The sequence below is a fragment of the Balaenoptera borealis genome, assembly GCF_965194805.1.
Source record: "Balaenoptera borealis genome assembly, contig: HAP1_SCAFFOLD_1698, whole genome shotgun sequence".
Lineage (NCBI taxonomy): Eukaryota > Metazoa > Chordata > Mammalia > Artiodactyla > Balaenopteridae > Balaenoptera > Balaenoptera borealis.
Window position 1 is genome coordinate 30,916 of NW_028122544.1, and position 24,372 is coordinate 55,287.

The following is a 24,372-nucleotide window of genomic DNA, read 5'->3' on the forward strand; positions in this document are numbered from 1 at the left end:
GTCCTCATACAAAACCTGATAATCAAATTCCTTAATGCTAGGAATCACAGTGAAAAATAGTATCTGAACTGACTTCTGTCAGATGAGTGAGAACTAAGGTTAATTCAGTGTATCTGAAGCATAGAAAGTGAGGGCAAAAGTGGCACAAGATGGGGCTAGAGAAGCAGAGAGGATTCTAGACCACGCAGAGTCTTAAAGGCCAACAGTGTGTTTTCTATTCTCAAAACAATGCTTGTGAGCGATGTTTATGAGCAACGTTCCAACTTGCTTTGAAGGTTTCTTGTGTGAAGAGTGGATTGGAAGGAAACAAGATATATGGACACCAGTTAGGACCTAATCGCAACAGACAGGCAAGTTCAGTATTAGGAAGTTGAGGAAGAGCTGGCTGACAGATTCCAAAGAAATTCAGGAGATGAACTGAAGCGGGCTTAATGGGGTAGGAGATGGAGGAAAGGAAGGTCTTAGGGAATTCAAGGGTTTACTGCACACATGAGCAAAGTCTCAAAATTAATCATTTGAACGTACAGAGGCGGATCTCCCAAATGACACCGGTTAGGAAGCAACGGTACGCCCTTTAGAATTCCTAGAGACAACACAAATCAACTGTTTCGATGGAAAATTCGGCGGGACTCTTGATTTCCATGGGAATACAGAGAAAAGAGACACTGATCTGGCTTGCAGGTATATTTAGGAAGTTGTTAGCCGGACATCACCTACTAGTATCATGTAAGTAGGCCGTCCGAAGTAGGAAGCTTAGGGGAAAAACCTGGAGGAAAACTTAAAAGCTTAAGCCACACCTCTACACTACACCACCTTTCACAATTTCTTCTCAGATAAGCATCATCCCCATCAGTGAAGAAACTCGTTCGTACCTCATAATAGGAAAAACAGGCCTAAAGATTCAATGTGTGTCTTGGGAGGTCCCATCTATGCGATATCTTCCTGGGACCAGAAAAGGCCCCAGGAAGATCCATCTCTGCACCCCTGAAAGCTTACCACCAAGGAAAATGACTAGGTCCATAGATTTCCTCCCTCAAACCAGCTTACCTCACACATAGATCATTAGCAACTCCGCCCTTACTCACATTATCACAGTCACAAGAGTGGTTAGGGAGAAAAGCACTAACCAGGGGAACTAAAACAGAGGCAATCCAGGCCAAGCTGGGCTGGTGGCAGATATCTTGCTCCTTACGCTCGGGTGCATAATGCGACTCACCACAGTGCCTTTTTCACAGACCCTTTTGAACGTTTCTCCACAGAATCCAACAGCTCAAGTTAGTTCATGACGCTTCAAGGTCAACAATCGTCAAGAGAAAAACATGCAATATGTCTTACAATGTTGGATTCCTTACAAACAGGACAAGGAGATAACCATGTAGACAAAACCAGAGCATTTGAAAACATCTGTATTCTACAAACACACCAGTGAATGCTATAAATAAGGTACTATGACATAAAACAAAATGAAAACTAGATGTGAGACTGTTCTCTTCAGTGTACAGACTTCATGGCAGTTGCTGCACACTATCTAGCTACTTAGATCTTTAACTCTCTGTTCTGTTAATACCAAATGAGGCCCAAGTGTGTCAACCTGTTTCCCACAGAAACCAAAAAGTCTACATGCATCTCTTTTCTCCTGTGCCCTTTCACCTTACCTGCTCCCAATTCTCCACCAACGTCCTCCTCTTTCTCTAATTATTCTCCTCTTCATTTTGCTTGGCCTTGCCCCCAAGCATGCAAGACAGAGAGTCCTAGAGGTCCAAGATTCTAGAGTGGCTGTTTGCAAGGCGGAGGAGATTACAGTAACTGCCACACTGTATATACTTCTGTGCAAAGAAAAAGGGACAGTGTTCAGAATGTCTCTCACATATAACAAGAGCTGGAGATGGCAGGATACCTGTGTGGCCCAAGGAACTAGAGCTAGCAAATTATGGGCCAAACAATTGCAACCAAAGGCTGGAAGAGGAAAGGTCTGCAACCAGCTCTGTCTCCTAGCTCTCTGGTATTTGCTGCCAACGGGCAGAGTCTATTTCGTGAAGCATCAAGCACTGAAAAGAAGACTCCTGCTGCTGGAAGGTGACAGGAAGTAACGTCCAATGCAAGATCAAGGCTTGTCCTCGAAGCAATGCCCATAATGGAAGAAAAAAAAAAAAGAGAAAGCGGAAGAGAAATGTTAAGTCGCAAGTCCAACCTGGCCCCCAGCCTAGCCCAGCCCAAGGAAGGTAGGAGTCAAGGAGAAGAAACTAAAAGAGAAGAGCCTTGGACCACAACATTCTCCACAAGGTACACTCAAGAAACTTCACCCTACTCTTGAACCAAGTTACAAAGAGAGCTTCTTAATCCCTACTTTGGCTCCTTAAAAGCTGCTATCAGTTCACTCATTAGACACATCTGATTTCAGAACAACTGTAATAGTTCAAACTAGATGGCTCTTTCCTTCCTAAGGATTATTAATTAAAGAAGATCTATATAGCTCTAAGTATATGATACATAAAATAGAATACTCTGTAGAATATAAGTAACTCTTAGTTCAGTGTATTAATGAACGTCTGTAAGAAATGTTGCAATGATTTCCCTAATGGAAGAGCCTGGGGGAGGTAAATCTGTCTTCTAGGATTTCCTCCTCCCCAAAGCTCAGAAACTCAGGTGTTGTTTTAGCTCTCCTACACTCTCTTCACCCAAGCCCGCCTTCCTGTTGGGGATCGGACCTCCCTATTGGCTCTCTCATACCTTTCAACTGCCTGCTTTGTGACATCACTCTCCTACCAAACCTACTACCACTTGGTAGAGTCTTGGGGTTTCCGTGGAGCTGTTTGGACCAGTAACCAGTGACCTCTGTACTGGACACGTGCGCCGTTCAGCTGCAGCCACTCAGACATCCTCTAGTGTTGTCTCCTCATCCCTTGTACCTGCAGTGGATGCTTCCTCTTCTCTGACCATGTCAGGTAAGAAAAGAAACTTTGGAAAGTTTTGCGTTCGATTTCTTTTGCCCCTAAATTGAGTAGGAGATTCAAAATAGCATGGAATAATGAGGGAAAGTATTGAACTACACGTCTGGAGACCTAATTTCACTTTTGACTTTGACGTTTACTATCTGTGTGACTTTGGACAAATCACTGGCTGTCTCACAAAGCCTGTTGCTTTCCTTAACTGTTACGTTAGGATACCACGTTGGGTTGATCACTCTGATCCCCTTCTTTTCCAGTATTGAGCCTTAAAGGGTACCCATGTAGAAAACGAAATCAGACACTTCTCAAGAGTGTTTCAACAGAAACATAGAAAAGCCAGGGGACATAGAAAACTAGCAATATATACCAAGATGTTTCATCTCTAATGGTCTCCCTCCACTAGGATTTCGACTAGTTGAAAAGAGAGAATAGGGAGAGAGGATGGAGAGTACTGGGCTCTACAGGGAGGCACAGAGTCGAGCGTAAGGAAGTTTAGGATGGTTTTCATTAGCACAGGCCAACAGGCACCAAGAGATGGGAGAAAATGTAAGAATGAAGAGGGAAAGCATAGAGGAGCTCTCAAGAAAAACGGAGTTTGCAATGGAATGCTGATGGGAACCAAAGATTTTCAATTAAAGCAGAAACAGCACAGAGGGAAACCTGCTCAGAGCAGGGCAAAACCAAGTTGATGGTAGCAAACCCTTACATTAACAGACTAAGAAGGAAAGTAAGGCCAGAACAGGGGATCACCAGGAAAGGCAGCTTATCAGAAAAGTCATACTCCGTTTTCTTTCTTTTATTGCCTCTCTGAATACAGTTGGCCACTTGACAGTTTTGAATATAAACATTTTAGAAATACGTTTTAGAAATGATGCCTCCTATAAACAAGCAACCACAGTGGTTATCTAGGGGGCTGCTTTTCAGTGTTTTATTCTTTCTAATTTTTAAACTAGGTAGACATTTCACCAATTCAACATTTTAAGTGATATCTTCTAAATTGAATCAGAAGGACTATTTTCCTTGGTGTGATATGTAGGTTCTAAGGCAAGGCTGCTTTTCATTTTTACAGTTATTTCCTTCCTAACACAGAGAGCACATTGATCAACAGCCATCGTTCGCTTGTAGATCTTAGCTACCGAAGAAGAAGAAGAAGAAGAAGAAAAAGTCAAGCCCCACATCTCTAATTCCCCCCACTTAGGGAATTCCCTGGCGGTCCAGTGCTTAGGACTCGGTGCTTTCACGGCCAGGGCCACGCGGCGCGGCCAAAGAAACAAAACAAACAAACATCCACATTTATCGAAAACCATATTGTGGAGTCCTGTGGATTTTCTTACATTTGAAAATCTTTTTTAATTGGATTCTAGGCATGATGGTTTTTTGAGGTTTTGGGATGCCATCTTCTTGGATGCTGAAGATGATTCTAATCTAAGTTCTAGGATAAATCCAAAAACCTTCCTGATACATTTTAAGCTTCCTTTCTGCTTATTATATAAGCTATATTCATTGAAATATATATTTCTCCTAGGCTTAATACCTCTTACTTGCTGGGTAAAAATATGAAGGAGCACAATAATGAAACTCTTTTACACTTATTATTTTGCTGTCTGCTTCGTACCGGTTTTCATTGAAATACTTGTCTATATGTGTTGTGGCTACCTATACATGCACATTTATTGCATTCTGTTGCTTGTTATGCATTTTTTACTGACATACCTTCTCTGTCTGTATGCATTGGCTAGGAATTCATTCACCTCTATCACCTCCATCGTGTTTTCTGGTTAATAGTATTCACTAAAATAGAGTGGGCAAAATTCACTTTCATAATATTGCATGGATAGTACAGAATGCCATTTGTTAGTAAATTCATTAGGCTTCGATACTTGCCACATACCCCAGTTTTCATTAATATCTATGGATTTCTTTTTCGTTAACGTAATATGCTTGTCATGATTTTTCTTTGTCTTTCTAGAACTTATTGTATCTTCCTCCATATAAATCATACGCAATAGATCAGCTTATTCATCTATTAATTATTACTGCTATTATTATTGGTGGTGGTGTTATAACCACTTTACAGGTGAGGAATCTGAAGTAATCAGATAACTCTTCCCTTTCCAAAAGCACTTAAGAAATCCACTTTCGGGTAATCATTTTGAGGTAGGATGAGAAACCAGGCTTGAAGAGGGCAAAAATGACTCTTTCAATTCACCAGTTGGACTGAGCTGTACGTCACCTCTAGGTAATAGCGTGGGAACTGCACAAGCAAAGGGAGACACTGAAGACGACAATGGTAACAGCCGTACTGTTTTCTAATGGACAAAAAAAATGCCTATATTATAAGTTCTATTTCTCCTGCTTTCTGGCAGTATCATGCTCAGAGTGGAGTCCTGGCAAGGAAGTCAGGATACTTAGGTTCTGAAACCTGGTAATGATACTAACATAATGAGAGAACTTGAACAAGTCAACCCGACCTCTCTGAGCCTCAGTTTCCTTACTCACGAAATGAGACTGAGAACATCGAAGTTCTCTAAGGGCCTCCTAGTTCTAAAATGCTTCCAGTCTAGGAAATAGCATAGAAGTCAATACGAGTGCAGGCTGAAGGGAAAGACAGGGCAGGGAGAAGGTTGCTTCCAGCCTAGAGAACAATCTCTGAACCACACCACTTGGCTCTTCTGCCCGTCTGTGCCCAAGATGGGAGCACAGGCAGTTAATAGAGAAGAGTGGAAAACTGCTCAGTCCTTACAGCCATCATTAACTGTCTGATTTTGGGTTTCTCAGGAAGTAGTGATAGTAGAGGTGTCCTGATAGCAAGAACCTTCAGATGATGCCGTTCCTCAAACGTAGTGAGAATTTCTCAACCTCCCTGAGTTTTTCATGACCCTCTTGTTCTTACAGAAAATTTCCAACATCCATCTCTACTTGGAACTCTAAATTCTCTGCAGCATTCTCCTCCTGTGGTGAGCAATGCAACTTCCCTAACACGAAGTGTCTGCAACTTCTCCAGAGTCTCTGCCCCTGCCGTCAGTTCGGCATCGGCTACTGGTACCCCTTTCCAGACACTCATGGGTAGTGCCTACCTTTACCAACATTCTAGCACGACTATGTTATCTGGAGTTACTGACCACAGCCAGATCTCCACTTCAGCTGCTTCCTATCCAGGTGTTCTTGAGTGGGACATCACAGCAAGCACTGAAAAGAATTCTTCTTCACTCGGAGACTTTACTCTGGCACTCACTGACCGCCACACAGCTGCCTCCTCCATGTTTCTGGCAGCCCAGTATGATAAAACTTCAGACGCCAAGAACATGGTCCCTCTACATCCATCGCTTTCTGCCAGCCTTGCTCAGGGAACACCATCTCAGATTCCAAATCAGGGGCAGAGCCGCCTGTCACTTCCCTGCCAGGACGGAAGCCAGGTATATTACTATAACCAAGGCACACTGGGGTCTTTACTGTATGGAGAACTTGGCTCCTGCCCGCAATCCTACGGCTCGGCGTCATACACAGGAAGTCGGGCCTCTGGGCAACCAGAAATGGGAATGGGACTGAAGGAGATTCAGCCCACAAATATCCGACCACCAGCTTCCACCTCTGCAGTCTGCCACCCTGTGTCTGCTCAACGCATCACAGAAACAAGTTTTCAAGGTGAGTATAACAAACGCCAGAGAAAGTTGAAGAATGAGGTCGGCATTCAAAAATGGGGTCAAATCGACAGCTGGGAAGGGGTGTAGAGGCAGGTAGAATTTAGATCCTGAGCCTTTAATAACCACTACCTTCGCTCAGTGCCCTCTGTTTTTAGACTCTATATGAGAACACCTAGGGCTTCCCTGGTGGCGCCGTGGTTAAGAATCCGCCTGCCAATGCAATGCGGGGGACACGGGTTCGAGCCCTGGTCTGCGAAGATCCCACATGCCGTGCAGCAACTAAGCGCATGTGCCACAACGACGGAGCCTGCATTCTAGAGCCCGTGAGCCTCAACTACCGAAGCCCACGTGCCTACAGCCCATGCTCCGCAACAAGAGAAGCCACCGCGATGAGAAGCCCGCACACCGCAACCGAGAGTAGCCCCCGCTAGCCGCCAACTAGAGAAAGCCCGTGCACAGCAATGAGAGACCCAGTGCAGCCAAAAAAATAAATACGTAGAATAAATAAGTTCAAACAGTAAATAAATACATAAACATAAATTACAAAAAAAAGAACACCTAATGCAGGTGGGAAGGTGGGAGGGCCACTGTAGAGGTCATCTATGCTACATGTACAAGAACGCCGAGAGCACACCAATCGGTACCACACTTTTCACTGCTGTAGCCGATCGTTCCCCCTGTACTGCCACACTGTAGCACTCCCTTCCCTCATCTACTGCTATAGTCTCTTCGGAAGGTGTTTCAGAACTCTTGTTATGTGAGTGCCAGTTGAACTGTCCTCACTTCCTTCATTTATACCAGGATTGAAGACCTTGTGGTCCGAGATCCTGTCCAGAGAGCAAGCAGGCTAAGACTCTGTCTTTGTTGATGTGTTTCATCAGCAAGGGCTCTACCCCCTCTCCTAGTTCATGGTGTGACGTGTTCTTGGCCTCTCGGGAAAGTGGGGAGAATGGAAAGGACCCTATATGAGAATGCTAGGCTTTGTAAAACATTTCAGGTTTTTAAAAATAAGACTCATTTTGTATTGGACTTATAACAGTCCTATGAAATACAAAGCGAGCCGAGAATCAGCGACAGGAAAGGCTCACCAGTAAGAATTACAACAGTCACCGCTTACCTCGTAGCATAGGGCACTGTCCGTGATCCTTAAGAAGAGTTAGTAGAAATGCCTTGCCCATCTTGCCCCTGAACCCCTTGAAAGGTACACGACTGCTGTGTTGGTGTTTAGGGGGAGCATCTCACTTACCAGGGACTGACTTCTCCCTTGATCCCTTTGTAGGGATGGAGACCTCCCCCCTGGTGATGAAAAATTCCCTGGGATTGCAACCTCCAAGCCAGACGTTTTGTGTGACACAAAGTCAAGAACTCCCCAAGTCCTGCAGTAGCAGAAACAGCCACATACTTGAGAGTAACCCACCATCTGAACTTGGGGACATTTCAGTGACAGCTCCAGTCCAGAGTGCCAGGCGTCTCCTGGCCCTGCCTCCAGCTCCAAGCCAGGGACAAATAGAGAGTAAGCACGTGGATGATATCAAAACCAAGCTTTCAAAGCCTCTGGATGCCTACCAGATCCCAACAGAGAACCAAGATCCTCCACTACTCCCTTTAGGAATCCCTGATATTCACCAGCCGCTGGCCTGCACCGATCCCCTCAGCCAAGAGGAGCAGCCTGGTTCTGAAAATGCTGATCTGGGAGAGAACAGCCGGAGTCGTCAGGACCTAGGGACACTTGAAAATGGGATTGAACCTAGCAGTGGTCTTGCAGACATTACTACACTGGCGGAGGATATTCACCTTCCCCAGCTCTTTAATCCTTTGAAAGATCTTGATCAATCCCAAGGTCCCAACGTGATCAAAGCTAAAGACACCAGAGCCATTAAGGTGAATCAGGTGCAGGAAAAGCCAAGTGTCATAAAGGTTCCCTCTGATCAACCCAGGAAGAACAAACAGAAAGCCTCTGAGCCTATCAGTGGCGCTCCCAAGGCCAAAATCCAGCCAAAGAATCCAGAGTGCCTGTTAGGGGGAGAAGTGGTTACATGCCACGCTGCAGTCAGTGACAGGGCTCCTGTGAACACGGCCAAGCACTCTCAAGGCAAACCTCAGAAAGCTGCATCCAGAAAGATCAGCAAAACTAAGAGCCACGGGCAGGAAAAGACCAAAAGGACCAGAGGGAGAAACAAGGCTGAGGAGAACAAGCAGTCAGGGAACAAAGTCAAGGCAGAAGAGAAGCCAGCAATCCCCCACACGAAGCGAAAGGAACACCAAACTGAGCTTCTCCAACAGAGCTTTCAAAAGCCTCGAACCTCCCTTGGCGTGCGCATGCTGGAGTCTGTGAAGGTTCTTCATGCGCTGGGGAAGAAGAATGAGACGAAAACTGGGCGCTCTTCCTGTCGGCTCTTGGGAAAGTCAAGCAACCCCAAAGACCCCCAGCCACCCCCAGCTATCCAGCCATGGCGGCATACCCCACGTGAGGGGAAGGGTCCTGAGAAAACGCAAGTCCAAGCCCAGAAACCAGACAGCAGTGCTGAAACAGAGTGTCCGTCTCCAGCCCAGTATGAGCGGCCTCCTCCTGGGAAGGTCAAGTTGATACCTCTGCCTTTTTCTGCCTGGGACAAGCCTCAAGCTCGACCCGCTCCTCGGAGGCCACAGTCTCTGGCCTCACATCGGCCTGCTGGGGCTTACCGTGCCCAGCCTGGTTCTACTGACTCAGCTCAACCTGCTGCAGCCAATTCATCCCAGCCAGCTCCTGCCTCTTTGCCAGGCCCCGCCAAACCAGCTCAGCCAACTGTGACCAACCCAACCCAACCGGCTTGGCCCAACCATACCCAGCCTCGTGTCCCTCAGTCTGCTGCTCCTAGGCCTGCACCCTCCAAAACTTCATCTGGCGCTCCTCTCCAGCGGGAGCCTGTTCCCCCTGCTGTGAATAAGCGCCAGTCCCCACCCAAGCTCCAAACCCACTTTCTACTCCAAGACTTCAGCAAGCAACGAGTTCCATGGAGGGAACCCAACGTGCCTGAGCCAGTCATGTCAAAGCCCATCGAACAAGAGCAGAGGCCAGAGCGAGAGGCCATGAAGAGGCGGGCTCAACAACAACGGGAGAATGCTGCCAGATACACCTCTTCGGGCAAGCTGCAATTTTTCACCGAGAGGGAAAACGAAATGGAAATTGCCGACTACTACGGATACGTCAAGTGAGAGCTGCTAGGATTCTTGGTGCCACCTTGGCTACCAGCTGTTCTTCCATACACAGGTAAGACAGGTATAGAACTGAATAAGTAAATGGAATACAATTAATAGACGAGTAACAAACCTTTCGAATTTTCAGATGCTGCTAACTGGGGCGTGAGAAAGGAAGGACTGAAAGTTGGATGGGAGAATGAAGGAAAGGGGTAAAAACTGAGCAAAGAGGAAGGAACTTGGCCCAGGGCTAGGAAGGCCAAAAGAGACGTATGGATTTAGGAAAGGAAGCAGGAGCGAGGATGAAATGGCAGAAGTAAAAAGCAGGGTCAGAGGTCTGGGTTGAAAGAACACAATTGGAGTAGAGTTGAAGGTGACAGAAGATGAGTCTAGGTTTACTAGGAGAAATAGAAAAAGTCTCTCGGGGACGCTGGCCTTAAGTCTCACAACCACCAGATAGGTATTTCAGAAAACAAGAGGTTCAGGACACATCTCTGAAAGGTCTGAGTTGCCTTATTCAGGTGTGACTGTAGTGGGGGAATAGGGAAATCTACCAGAGAAGTGGCTAGGGCTCAGAGTTATCCTAGGGGCAGCTGACGACAGGGGCAGAGCCAAGGGAACTGCTGGATCAGGAGGCCCACGAACAAAGCAGGGGCATAGCCGCCTGTCACTTCCCTGCCAGGAAGGAAGCCAGGTATATTACTGTAACCAAGGCACACTGGGGTCTTTACTGTATGGAGAACTTGGCTCCTGCCCGCAATCCTACGGCTCGGCGTCACACACAGGAAGTAGGGCCTCTGGGCAACCAGAAATGGGAATGGGACTGAAGGAGATTCAGCCCACAAATATCCGACCACCAGCTTCCACCTCTGCAGTCTGCCACCCTGTGTCTGCTCAACGCATCACAGAAACAAGTTTTCAAGGTGAGTATACAGACGGCAGAGAAAAGTTGAACAATGAGGTCAGCATTCAAAAATGGGGTCAAATCGACAGCTGGGAAGGGGTGTAGAGACAGGTAGAATTTAGATCCTGAGCCTTTAATAACCACTACCTTCTCTCAGTGCTCTCTGTTTTTAGACTCTATATGAGAACACCTAGGGCTTCCCTGGTGGCGCCTGCCAATGCAGGGGACACGGGTTCGAGCCCTGGTCTGCGAAGATCCCACATGCCGTGCAGCAACTAAGCGCATGTGCCACGACGACGGAGCCTGCATTCTAGAGCCCGTGAGCCTCAACTACCGAAGCCCACGTGCCTACAGCCCATGCTCCGCAACAAGAGAAGCCACCGCGATGAGATGCCCGCACACCGCAACCGAGAGTAGCCCCCGCTAGCCGCCAACTAGAGAAAGCCCGTGCACAGCAATGAGAGACCCAGTGCAGCCAAAAACATAAATACGTAGAATAAATAAGTTCAAACAGTAAATAAATACATAAACATAAATTACAAAAAAAAAGAACACCTAATGCAGGTGGGAAGGTGGGAGGGCCACCGTAGAGGTCATCTATGCTACATGTACAAGAACCCCGAGAGCACACCAATCGGTACCACACTTTTCACTGCTGTAGCCGATCGTTCCCCCTGTACTGCCACACTGTAGCACTCCCTTCCCTCATCTACTGCTATAGTCTCTTCGGAAGGTGTTTCCGAACTCTTGTTATGAGAGTGCCAGTTGAACTGTCCTCACTTCCTTCATTTATACCAGGATTGAAGACCTTGTGGTCCGAGATCCTGTCCAGAGAGCAAGCAGGCTAAGGCTCTGTCTTTGTTGATGTATTTCATCACAAAGGGCTCTACCCCCTCTCCTAGTTCATGGTGTGACGTGTTCTTGGCCTCTCGGGAAAGTGGGGAGAATGGAAAGGACCCTATATGAGAATGCTAGGCTCTGTAAAACATTTCAGGTTTTTAAAAATAAGACTCATTTTGTATTGGACTGACAACAGTCCTATGAAATACAAAGAAAGCCGAGAATCAGTGACAGGAAAGGATCACCAGTAAGAACTACAGCAGTCACCGCTTACCTCGTAGCATAGGGCACTGTCCGTGATCCTTAAGAAGAGTTAGTAGAAATGCCTTGCCCATCTTGCCCCTGAACCCCTTGAAAGGTACACGACTGCTGTGTTGGTGTTTAGGGGGAGCATCTCACTTACCAGGGACTGACTTCTCCCTTGATTCCTCTGTAGTGATGGAGACTTCCCCGCTGATGAAAAATTCCCTGGGATTGCAACCTCCAAGCCAGACAGGTTTCCTATGGAATGACAGAGAACTTGTCAAGGTGAAACACCAGTCTGCGGGAGAAAGGGAGGAAGAGAATGATGGAAATCGTTTCTGGGAAACTATTTTTACATTATGTGTTGTTTGTTCCCGGTAAATAAACTGAAATCTTCTTAACAGTACAACAAAATCTAAACCACTAAAGCCAACAATACAGGAGTATAACGTTCGACAAAAATTTCTTTGGCTGCGCAGCATGTGGGATCTTAGCTCCCCAACCAGGGATTGAACCCACGCCTGCTGCGTTGGAAGCGCAGAGTCTTCACCACGGGACCACCGGGGAAGTCCCAGGACTATCACTTTTAAAGGAGAAGGTACAAACCCCTCGGTTCTATGAACTGGAGATTTTTAGTAAGAAGTCAATATATTTGTTGTTAGGCACATTTTATGTTAGGCTGTCTCCCTGCACAGGATGCAGGCGCCTTGAGAATGGAAGTCATATCCCTCTATAGTACGTCCCTCTTCTTTCTGCTTTGCAGTTTGCTGCTCCACTTGTTCAACCCCACCTAGTAATAACCTATACTTCCCTTGTTCCTGTTTTCCCATCTGGAAAACAGACAAAAGGCAACCAAACAACGCAAAGGTCTCAACAAATAAGGGATATCCAAAACCAGAGATGGCCAGAACTTCTGTACCCCTGATGAAATAGTCCTCATACAAAACCTGATAATCAAATTCCTTAATGCTAGGAATCACAGTGAAAAATAGTATCTGAACTGACTTCTGTCAGATGAGTGAGAACTAAGGTTAATTCAGTGTATCTGAAGCATAGAAAGTGAGGGCAAAAGTGGCACAAGATGGGGCTAGAGAAGCAGAGAGGATTCTAGACCACGCAGAGTCTTAAAGGCCAACAGTGTGTTTTCTATTCTCAAAACAATGCTTGTGAGCGATGTTTATGAGCAACGTTCCAACTTGCTTTGAAGGTTTCTTGTGTGAAGAGTGGATTGGAAGGAAACAAGATATATGGACACCAGTTAGGACCTAATCGCAACAGACAGGCAAGTTCAGTATTAGGAAGTTGAGGAAGAGCTGGCTGACAGATTCCAAAGAAATTCAGGAGATGAACTGAAGCGGGCTTAATGGGGTAGGAGATGGAGGAAAGGAAGGTCTTAGGGAATTCAAGGGTTTACTGCACACATGAGCAAAGTCTCAAAATTAATCATTTGAACGTACAGAGGCGGATCTCCCAAATGACACCGGTTAGGAAGCAACGGTACGCCCTTTAGAATTCCTAGAGACAACACAAATCAACTGTTTCGATGGAAAATTCGGCGGGACTCTTGATTTCCATGGGAATACAGAGAAAAGAGACACTGATCTGGCTTGCAGGTATATTTAGGAAGTTGTTAGCCGGACATCACCTACTAGTATCATGTAAGTAGGCCGTCCGAAGTAGGAAGCTTAGGGGAAAAACCTGGAGGAAAACTTAAAAGCTTAAGCCACACCTCTACACTACACCACCTTTCACAATTTCTTCTCAGATAAGCATCATCCCCATCAGTGAAGAAACTCGTTCGTACCTCATAATAGGAAAAACAGGCCTAAAGATTCAATGTGTGTCTTGGGAGGTCCCATCTATGCGATATCTTCCTGGGACCAGAAAAGGCCCCAGGAAGATCCATCTCTGCACCCCTGAAAGCTTACCACCAAGGAAAATGACTAGGTCCATAGATTTCCTCCCTCAAACCAGCTTACCTCACACATAGATCATTAGCAACTCCGCCCTTACTCACATTATCACAGTCACAAGAGTGGTTAGGGAGAAAAGCACTAACCAGGGGAACTAAAACAGAGGCAATCCAGGCCAAGCTGGGCTGGTGGCAGATATCTTGCTCCTTACGCTCGGGTGCATAATGCGACTCACCACAGTGCCTTTTTCACAGACCCTTTTGAACGTTTCTCCACAGAATCCAACAGCTCAAGTTAGTTCATGACGCTTCAAGGTCAACAATCGTCAAGAGAAAAACATGCAATATGTCTTACAATGTTGGATTCCTTACAAACAGGACAAGGAGATAACCATGTAGACAAAACCAGAGCATTTGAAAACATCTGTATTCTACAAACACACCAGTGAATGCTATAAATAAGGTACTATGACATAAAACAAAATGAAAACTAGATGTGAGACTGTTCTCTTCAGTGTACAGACTTCATGGCAGTTGCTGCACACTATCTAGCTACTTAGATCTTTAACTCTCTGTTCTGTTAATACCAAATGAGGCCCAAGTGTGTCAACCTGTTTCCCACAGAAACCAAAAAGTCTACATGCATCTCTTTTCTCCTGTGCCCTTTCACCTTACCTGCTCCCAATTCTCCACCAACGTCCTCCTCTTTCTCTAATTATTCTCCTCTTCATTTTGCTTGGCCTTGCCCCCAAGCATGCAAGACAGAGAGTCCTAGAGGTCCAAGATTCTAGAGTGGCTGTTTGCAAGGCGGAGGAGATTACAGTAACTGCCACACTGTATATACTTCTGTGCAAAGAAAAAGGGACAGTGTTCAGAATGTCTCTCACATATAACAAGAGCTGGAGATGGCAGGATACCTGTGTGGCCCAAGGAACTAGAGCTAGCAAATTATGGGCCAAACAATTGCAACCAAAGGCTGGAAGAGGAAAGGTCTGCAACCAGCTCTGTCTCCTAGCTCTCTGGTATTTGCTGCCAACGGGCAGAGTCTATTTCGTGAAGCATCAAGCACTGAAAAGAAGACTCCTGCTGCTGGAAGGTGACAGGAAGTAACGTCCAATGCAAGATCAAGGCTTGTCCTCGAAGCAATGCCCATAATGGAAGAAAAAAAAAAAAGAGAAAGCGGAAGAGAAATGTTAAGTCGCAAGTCCAACCTGGCCCCCAGCCTAGCCCAGCCCAAGGAAGGTAGGAGTCAAGGAGAAGAAACTAAAAGAGAAGAGCCTTGGACCACAACATTCTCCACAAGGTACACTCAAGAAACTTCACCCTACTCTTGAACCAAGTTACAAAGAGAGCTTCTTAATCCCTACTTTGGCTCCTTAAAAGCTGCTATCAGTTCACTCATTAGACACATCTGATTTCAGAACAACTGTAATAGTTCAAACTAGATGGCTCTTTCCTTCCTAAGGATTATTAATTAAAGAAGATCTATATAGCTCTAAGTATATGATACATAAAATAGAATACTCTGTAGAATATAAGTAACTCTTAGTTCAGTGTATTAATGAACGTCTGTAAGAAATGTTGCAATGATTTCCCTAATGGAAGAGCCTGGGGGAGGTAAATCTGTCTTCTAGGATTTCCTCCCCAGAGCTCAGAAACTCAGGTGTTGTTTTAGCTCTCCTACACTCTCTTCACCCAAGCCCGCCTTCCTGTTGGGGATCGGACCTCCCTATTGGCTCTCTCATACCTTTCAACTGCCTGCTTTGTGACATCACTCTCCTACCAAACCTACTACCACTTGGTAGAGTCTTGGGGTTTCCGTGGAGCTGTTTGGACCAGTAACCAGTGACCTCTGTACTGGACACGTGCGCCGTTCAGCTGCAGCCACTCAGACATCCTCTAGTGTTGTCTCCTCATCCCTTGTACCTGCAGTGGATGCTTCCTCTTCTCTGACCATGTCAGGTAAGAAAAGAAACTTTGGAAAGTTTTGCGTTCGATTTCTTTTGCCCCTAAATTGAGTAGGAGATTCAAAATAGCATGGAATAATGAGGGAAAGTATTGAACTACACGTCTGGAGACCTAATTTCACTTTTGACTTTGACGTTTACTATCTGTGTGACTTTGGACAAATCACTGGCTGTCTCACAAAGCCTGTTGCTTTCCTTAACTGTTACGTTAGGATACCACGTTGGGTTGATCACTCTGATCCCCTTCTTTTCCAGTATTGAGCCTTAAAGGGTACCCATGTAGAAAACGAAATCAGACACTTCTCAAGAGTGTTTCAACAGAAACATAGAAAAGCCAGGGGACATAGAAAACTAGCAATATATACCAAGATGTTTCATCTCTAATGGTCTCCCTCCACTAGGATTTCGACTAGTTGAAAAGAGAGAATAGGGAGAGAGGATGGAGAGTACTGGGCTCTACAGGGAGGCACAGAGTCGAGCGTAAGGAAGTTTAGGATGGTTTTCATTAGCACAGGCCAACAGGCACCAAGAGATGGGAGAAAATGTAAGAATGAAGAGGGAAAGCATAGAGGAGCTCTCAAGAAAAACGGAGTTTGCAATGGAATGCTGATGGGAACCAAAGATTTTCAATTAAAGCAGAAACAGCACAGAGGGAAACCTGCTCAGAGCAGGGCAAAACCAAGTTGATGGTAGCAAACCCTTACATTAACAGACTAAGAAGGAAAGTAAGGCCAGAACAGGGGATCACCAGGAAAGGCAGCTTATCAGAAAAGTCATACTCCGTTTTCTTTCTTTTATTGCCTCTCTGAATACAGTTGGCCACTTGACAGTTTTGAATATAAACATTTTAGAAATACGTTTTAGAAATGATGCCTCCTATAAACAAGCAACCACAGTGGTTATCTAGGGGGCTGCTTTTCAGTGTTTTATTCTTTCTAATTTTTAAACTAGGTAGACATTTCACCAATTCAACATTTTAAGTGATATCTTCTAAATTGAATCAGAAGGACTATTTTCCTTGGTGTGATATGTAGGTTCTAAGGCAAGGCTGCTTTTCATTTTTACAGTTATTTCCTTCCTAACACAGAGAGCACATTGATCAACAGCCATCGTTCGCTTGTAGATCTTAGCTACCGAAGAAGAAGAAGAAGAAGAAGAAAAAGTCAAGCCCCACATCTCTAATTCCCCCCACTTAGGGAATTCCCTGGCGGTCCAGTGCTTAGGACTCGGTGCTTTCACGGCCAGGGCCACGCGGCGCGGCCAAAGAAACAAAACAAACAAACATCCACATTTATCGAAAACCATATTGTGGAGTCCTGTGGATTTTCTTACATTTGAAAATCTTTTTTAATTGGATTCTAGGCATGATGGTTTTTTGAGGTTTTGGGATGCCATCTTCTTGGATGCTGAAGATGATTCTAATCTAAGTTCTAGGATAAATCCAAAAACCTTCCTGATACATTTTAAGCTTCCTTTCTGCTTATTATATAAGCTATATTCATTGAAATATATATTTCTCCTAGGCTTAATACCTCTTACTTGCTGGGTAAAAATATGAAGGAGCACAATAATGAAACTCTTTTACACTTATTATTTTGCTGTCTGCTTCGTACCGGTTTTCATTGAAATACTTGTCTATATGTGTTGTGGCTACCTATACATGCACATTTATTGCATTCTGTTGCTTGTTATGCATTTTTTACTGACATACCTTCTCTGTCTGTATGCATTGGCTAGGAATTCATTCACCTCTATCACCTCCATCGTGTTTTCTGGTTAATAGTATTCACTAAAATAGAGTGGGCAAAATTCACTTTCATAATATTGCATGGATAGTACAGAATGCCATTTGTTAGTAAATTCATTAGGCTTCGATACTTGCCACATACCCCAGTTTTCATTAATATCTATGGATTTCTTTTTCGTTAACGTAATATGCTTGTCATGATTTTTCTTTGTCTTTCTAGAACTTATTGTATCTTCCTCCATATAAATCATACGCAATAGATCAGCTTATTCATCTATTAATTATTACTGCTATTATTATTGGTGGTGGTGTTATAACCACTTTACAGGTGAGGAATCTGAAGTAATCAGATAACTCTTCCCTTTCCAAAAGCACTTAAGAAATCCACTTTCGGGTAATCATTTTGAGGTAGGATGAGAAACCAGGCTTGAAGAGGGCAAAAATGACTCTTTCAATTCACCAGTTGGACTGAGCTGTACGTCACCTCTAGGTAATAGCGTGGGAACTGCACAAGCAAAGGGAGACACTGAAGACGACAATGGTAACAGCCGTACTGTTTTCTAATGGACAAAAAAAATGCCTATATTATAAGTTCTATTTCTCCTGCTTTCTGGCAGTATCATGCTCAGAGTGGAGTCCTGGCAAGGAAGTCAGGATACTTAGGTTCTGAAACCTGGTAATGATACTAACATAATGAGAGAACTTGAACAAGTCAACCCGACCTCTCTGAGCCTCAGTTTCCTTACTCACGAAATGAGACTGAGAACATCGAAGTTCTCTAAGGGCCTCCTAGTTCTAAAATGCTTCCAGTCTAGGAAATAGCATAGAAGTCAATACGAGTGCAGGCTGAAGGGAAAGACAGGGCAGGGAGAAGGTTGCTTCCAGCCTAGAGAACAATCTCTGAACCACACCACTTGGCTCTTCTGCCCGTCTGTGCCCAAGATGGGAGCACAGGCAGTTAATAGAGAAGAGTGGAAAACTGCTCAGTCCTTACAGCCATCATTAACTGTCTGATTTTGGGTTTCTCAGGAAGTAGTGATAGTAGAGGTGTCCTGATAGCAAGAACCTTCAGATGATGCCGTTCCTCAAACGTAGTGAGAATTTCTCAACCTCCCTGAGTTTTTCATGACCCTCTTGTTCTTACAGAAAATTTCCAACATCCATCTCTACTTGGAACTCTAAATTCTCTGCAGCATTCTCCTCCTGTGGTGAGCAATGCAACTTCCCTAACACGAAGTGTCTGCAACTTCTCCAGAGTCTCTGCCCCTGCCGTCAGTTCGGCATCGGCTACTGGTACCCCTTTCCAGACACTCATGGGTAGTGCCTACCTTTACCAACATTCTAGCACGACTATGTTATCTGGAGTTACTGACCACAGCCAGATCTCCACTTCAGCTGCTTCCTATCCAGGTGTTCTTGAGTGGGACATCACAGCAAGCACTGAAAAGAATTCTTCTTCACTCGGAGACTTTACTCTGGCACTCACTGACCGCCACACAGCTGCCTCCTCCATGTTTCTGGCAGCCCAGTATGATAAAACTTCAGACGCCAAGAACATGGTCCCTCTACATCCATCGCTTTCTGCCAGCCTTGCTCAGGGAACACCATCTCAGATTCCAAATCAGGGGCAGAGCCGCCTGTCACTTCCCTGCCAGGACGGAAGCCAGGTATATTACTATAACCAAGGCACACTGGGGTCTTTACTGTATGGAGAACTTGGCTCCTGCCCGCAATCCTACGGCTCGGCGTCATACACAGGAAGTCGGGCCTCTGGGCAACCAGAAATGGGAATGGGACTGAAGGAGATTCAGCCCACAAATATCCGACCACCAGCTTCCACCTCTGCAGTCTGCCACCCTGTGTCTGCTCAACGCATCACAGAAACAAGTTTTCAAGGTGAGTATAACAAACGCCAGAGAAAGTTGAAGAATGAGGTCGGCATTCAAAAATGGGGTCAAATCGACAGCTGGGAAGGGGTGTAGAGGCAGGTAGAATTTAGATCCTGAGCCTTTAATAACCACTACCTTCGCTCAGTGCCCTCTGTTTTTAGACTCTATATGAGAACACCTAGGGCTTCCCTGGTGGCGCCGTGGTTAAGAATCCGCCTGCCAATGCAATGCGGGGGACACGGGTTCGAGCCCTGGTCTGCGAAGATCCCACATGCCGTGCAGCAACTAAGCGCATGTGCCACAACGACGGAGCCTGCATTCTAGAGCCCGTGAGCCTCAACTACCGAAGCCCACGTGCCTACAGCCCATGCTCCGCAACAAGAGAAGCCACCGCGATGAGAAGCCCGCACACCGCAACCGAGAGTAGCCCCCGCTAGCCGCCAACTAGAGAAAGCCCGTGCACAGCAATGAGAGACCCAGTGCAGCCAAAAAAATAAATACGTAGAATAAATAAGTTCAAACAGTAAATAAATACATAAACATAAATTACAAAAAAAAGAACACCTAATGCAGGTGGGAAGGTGGGAGGGCCACTGTAGAGGTCATCTATGCTACATGTACAAGAACGCCGAGAGCACACCAATCGGTACCACACTTTTCACTGCTGTAGCCGATCGTTCCCCCTGTACTGCCACACTGTAGCACTCCCTTCCCTCATCTACTGCTATAGTCTCTTCGGAAGGTGTTTCAGAACTCTTGTTATGTGAGTGCCAGTTGAACTGTCCTCACTTCCTTCATTTATACCAGGATTGAAGACCTTGTGGTCCGAGATCCTGTCCAGAGAGCAAGCAGGCTAAGACTCTGTCTTTGTTGATGTGTTTCATCAGCAAGGGCTCTACCCCCTCTCCTAGTTCATGGTGTGACGTGTTCTTGGCCTCTCGGGAAAGTGGGGAGAATGGAAAGGACCCTATATGAGAATGCTAGGCTTTGTAAAACATTTCAGGTTTTTAAAAATAAGACTCATTTTGTATTGGACTTATAACAGTCCTATGAAATACAAAGCGAGCCGAGAATCAGCGACAGGAAAGGCTCACCAGTAAGAATTACAACAGTCACCGCTTACCTCGTAGCATAGGGCACTGTCCGTGATCCTTAAGAAGAGTTAGTAGAAATGCCTTGCCCATCTTGCCCCTGAACCCCTTGAAAGGTACACGACTGCTGTGTTGGTGTTTAGGGGGAGCATCTCACTTACCAGGGACTGACTTCTCCCTTGATCCCTTTGTAGGGATGGAGACCTCCCCCCTGGTGATGAAAAATTCCCTGGGATTGCAACCTCCAAGCCAGACGTTTTGTGTGACACAAAGTCAAGAACTCCCCAAGTCCTGCAGTAGCAGAAACAGCCACATACTTGAGAGTAACCCACCATCTGAACTTGGGGACATTTCAGTGACAGCTCCAGTCCAGAGTGCCAGGCGTCTCCTGGCCCTGCCTCCAGCTCCAAGCCAGGGACAAATAGAGAGTAAGCACGTGGATGATATCAAAACCAAGCTTTCAAAGCCTCTGGATGCCTACCAGATCCCAACAGAGAACCAAGATCCTCCACTACTCCCTTTAGGAATCCCTGATATTCACCAGCCGCTGGCCTGCACCGATCCCCTCAGCCAAGAGGAGCAGCCTGGTTCTGAAAATGCTGATCTGGGAGAGAACAGCCGGAGTCGTCAGGACCTAGGGACACTTGAAAATGGGATTGAACCTAGCAGTGGTCTTGCAGACATTACTACACTGGCGGAGGATATTCACCTTCCCCAGCTCTTTAATCCTTTGAAAGATCTTGATCAATCCCAAGGTCCCAACGTGATCAAAGCTAAAGACACCAGAGCCATTAAGGTGAATCAGGTGCAGGAAAAGCCAAGTGTCATAAAGGTTCCCTCTGATCAACCCAGGAAGAACAAACAGAAAGCCTCTGAGCCTATCAGTGGCGCTCCCAAGGCCAAAATCCAGCCAAAGAATCCAGAGTGCCCGTTAGGGGGAGAAGTGGTTACATGCCACGCTGCAGTCAGTGACAGGGCTCCTGTGAACACGGCCAAGCACTCTCAAGGCAAACCTCAGAAAGCTGCATCCAGAAAGATCAGCAAAACTAAGAGCCACGGGCAGGAAAAGACCAAAAGGACCAGAGGGAGAAACAAGGCTGAGGAGAACAAGCAGTCAGGGAACAAAGTCAAGGCAGAAGAGAAGCCAGCAATCCCCCACACGAAGCGAAAGGAACACCAAACTGAGCTTCTCCAACAGAGCTTTCAAAAGCCTCGAACCTCCCTTGGCGTGCGCATGCTGGAGTCTGTGAAGGTTCTTCATGCGCTGGGGAAGAAGAATGAGACGAAAACTGGGCTCTCTTCCTGTCGGCTCTTGGGAAAGTCAAGCAACCCCAAAGACCCCCAGCCACCCCCAGCTATCCAGCCATGGCGGCATACCCCACGTGAGGGGAAGGGTCCTGAGAAAACGCAAGTCCAAGCCCAGAAACCAGACAGCAGTGCTGAAACAGAGTGTCCGTCTCCAGCCCAGTATGAGCGGCCTCCTCCTGGGAAGGTCAAGTTGATACCTCTGCCTTTTTCTGCCTGGGACAAGCCTCAAGCTCGACCCGCTCCTCGGAGGCCACAGTCTCTGGCCTCACATCGGCCTGCTGGGGCTTACCGTGCCCAGCCTGGTTCTACTGACTCAGCTCAACCTGCTGCAGCCAATTCATCCCAGCCAGCTCCTGCCTCTTTGCCAGGCCCCGCCAAACCAGCTCAGCCAACTGTGACCAACCCAACCCAACCGGCTTGGCCCAACCATACCCAGCCTCGTGTCCCTCAGTCTGCTGCTCCTAGGCCTGCACCCTCCAAAACTTCATCTGGCGCTCCTCTCCAGCGGGAGCCTGTTCCCCCTGCTGTGAATAAGCGCCAGTCCCCACCCAAGCTCCAAACCCACTTTCTACTCCAAGACTTCAGCAAGCAACGAGTTCCATGGAGGGAACCCAACGTGCCTGAGCCAGTCATGTCAAAGCCCATCGAACAAGAGCAGAGGCCAGAGCGAGAGGCCATGAAGAGGCGGGCTCAACAACAACGGGAGAATGCTGCCAGATACACCTCTTCGGGCAAGCTGCAATTTTTCACCGAGAGGGAAAACGAAATGGAAATTGCCGACTACTACGGATACGTCAAGTGAGAGCTGCTAGGATTCTTGGTGCCACCTTGGCTACCAGCTGTTCTTCCATACACAGGTAAGACAGGTATAGAACTGAATAAGTAAATGGAATACAATTAATAGACGAGTAACAAACCTTTCGAATTTTCAGATGCTGCTAACTGGGGCGTGAGAAAGGAAGGACTGAAAGTTGGATGGGAGAATGAAGGAAAGGGGTAAAAACTGAGCAAAGAGGAAGGAACTTGGCCCAGGGCTAGGAAGGCCAAAAGAGACGTATGGATTTAGGAAAGGAAGCAGGAGCGAGGATGAAATGGCAGAAGTAAAAAGCAGGGTCAGAGGTCTGGGTTGAAAGAACACAATTGGAGTAGAGTTGAAGGTGACAGAAGATGAGTCTAGGTTTACTAGGAGAAATAGAAAAAGTCTCTCGGGGACGCTGGCCTTAAGTCTCACAACCACCAGATAGGTATTTCAGAAAACAAGAGGTTCAGGACACATCTCTGAAAGGTCTGAGTTGCCTTATTCAGGTGTGACTGTAGTGGGGGAATAGGGAAATCTACCAGAGAAGTGGCTAGGGCTCAGAGTTATCCTAGGGGCAGCTGACGACAGGGGCAGAGCCAAGGGAACTGCTGGATCAGGAGGCCCACGAACAAAGCAGGGGCATAGCCGCCTGTCACTTCCCTGCCAGGAAGGAAGCCAGGTATATTACTATAACCAAGGCACACTGGGGTCTTTACTGTATGGAGAACTTGGCTCCTGCCCGCAATCCTACGGCTCGGCGTCACACACAGGAAGTAGGGCCTCTGGGCAACCAGAAATGGGAATGGGACTGAAGGAGATTCAGCCCACAAATATCCGACCACCAGCTTCCACCTCTGCAATCTGCCACCCTGTGTCTGCTCAACGCATCACAGAAACAAGTTTTCAAGGTGAGTATACAGACGGCAGAGAAAAGTTGAACAATGAGGTCAGCATTCAAAAATGGGGTCAAATCGACAGCTGGGAAGGGGTGTAGAGACAGGTAGAATTTAGATCCTGAGCCTTTAATAACCACTACCTTCTCTCAGTGCTCTCTGTTTTTAGACTCTATATGAGAACACCTAGGGCTTCCCTGGTGGCGCCTGCCAATGCAGGGGACACGGGTTCGAGCCCTGGTCTGCGAAGATCCCACATGCCGTGCAGCAACTAAGCGCATGTGCCACAACGACGGAGCCTGCATTCTAGAGCCCGTGAGCCTCAACTACCGAAGCCCACGTGCCTACAGCCCATGCTCCGCAACAAGAGAAGCCACCGCGATGAGATGCCCGCACACCGCAACCGAGAGTAGCCCCCGCTAGCCGCCAACTAGAGAAAGCCCGTGCACAGCAATGAGAGACCCAGTGCAGCCAAAAAAATAAATACGTAGAATAAATAAGTTCAAACAGTAAATAAATACATAAACATAAATTACAAAAAAAAAGAACACCTAATGCAGGTGGGAAGGTGGGAGGGCCACTGTAGAGGTCATCTATGCTACATGTACAAGAACCCCGAGAGCACACCAATCGGTACCACACTTTTCACTGCTGTAGCCGATCATTCCCCCTGTACTGCCACACTGTAGCACTCCCTTCCCTCATCTACTGCTATAGTCTCTTTGGAAGGTGTTTCCGAACTCTTGTTATCAGAGTGCCAGTTGAACTGTCCTCACTTCCTTCATTTATACCAGGATTGAAGACCTTGTGGTCCGAGATCCTGTCCAGAGAGCAAGCAGGCTAAGGCTCTGTCTTTGTTGATGTATTTCATCAGAAAGGGCTCTACCCCCTCTCCTAGTTCATGGTGTGAAGTGTTCTTGGCCTCTCGGGAAAGTGGGGAGAATGGAAAGGACCCTATATGAGAATGCTAGGCTCTGTAAAACATTTCAGGTTTTTAAAAATAAGACTCA

At 46.4% G+C, this 24,372-nt stretch overlaps 1 protein-coding gene across 1 annotated transcript in view; it reads right to left on the bottom strand.

The window, feature by feature from the left end:
- Positions 1-24,372, bottom strand: part of LOC309622168 (uncharacterized protein) — a 72,377-nt gene that overhangs the window by 26,532 nt on the left and 21,473 nt on the right. Inside the window, exon 4 of the mRNA XM_082409297.1 lies at positions 11,917-12,054. Coding sequence (XP_082265423.1) covers positions 11,917-12,054 — 138 coding nt within the window. The remainder of the gene's footprint in view (positions 1-11,916; positions 12,055-24,372) is intronic.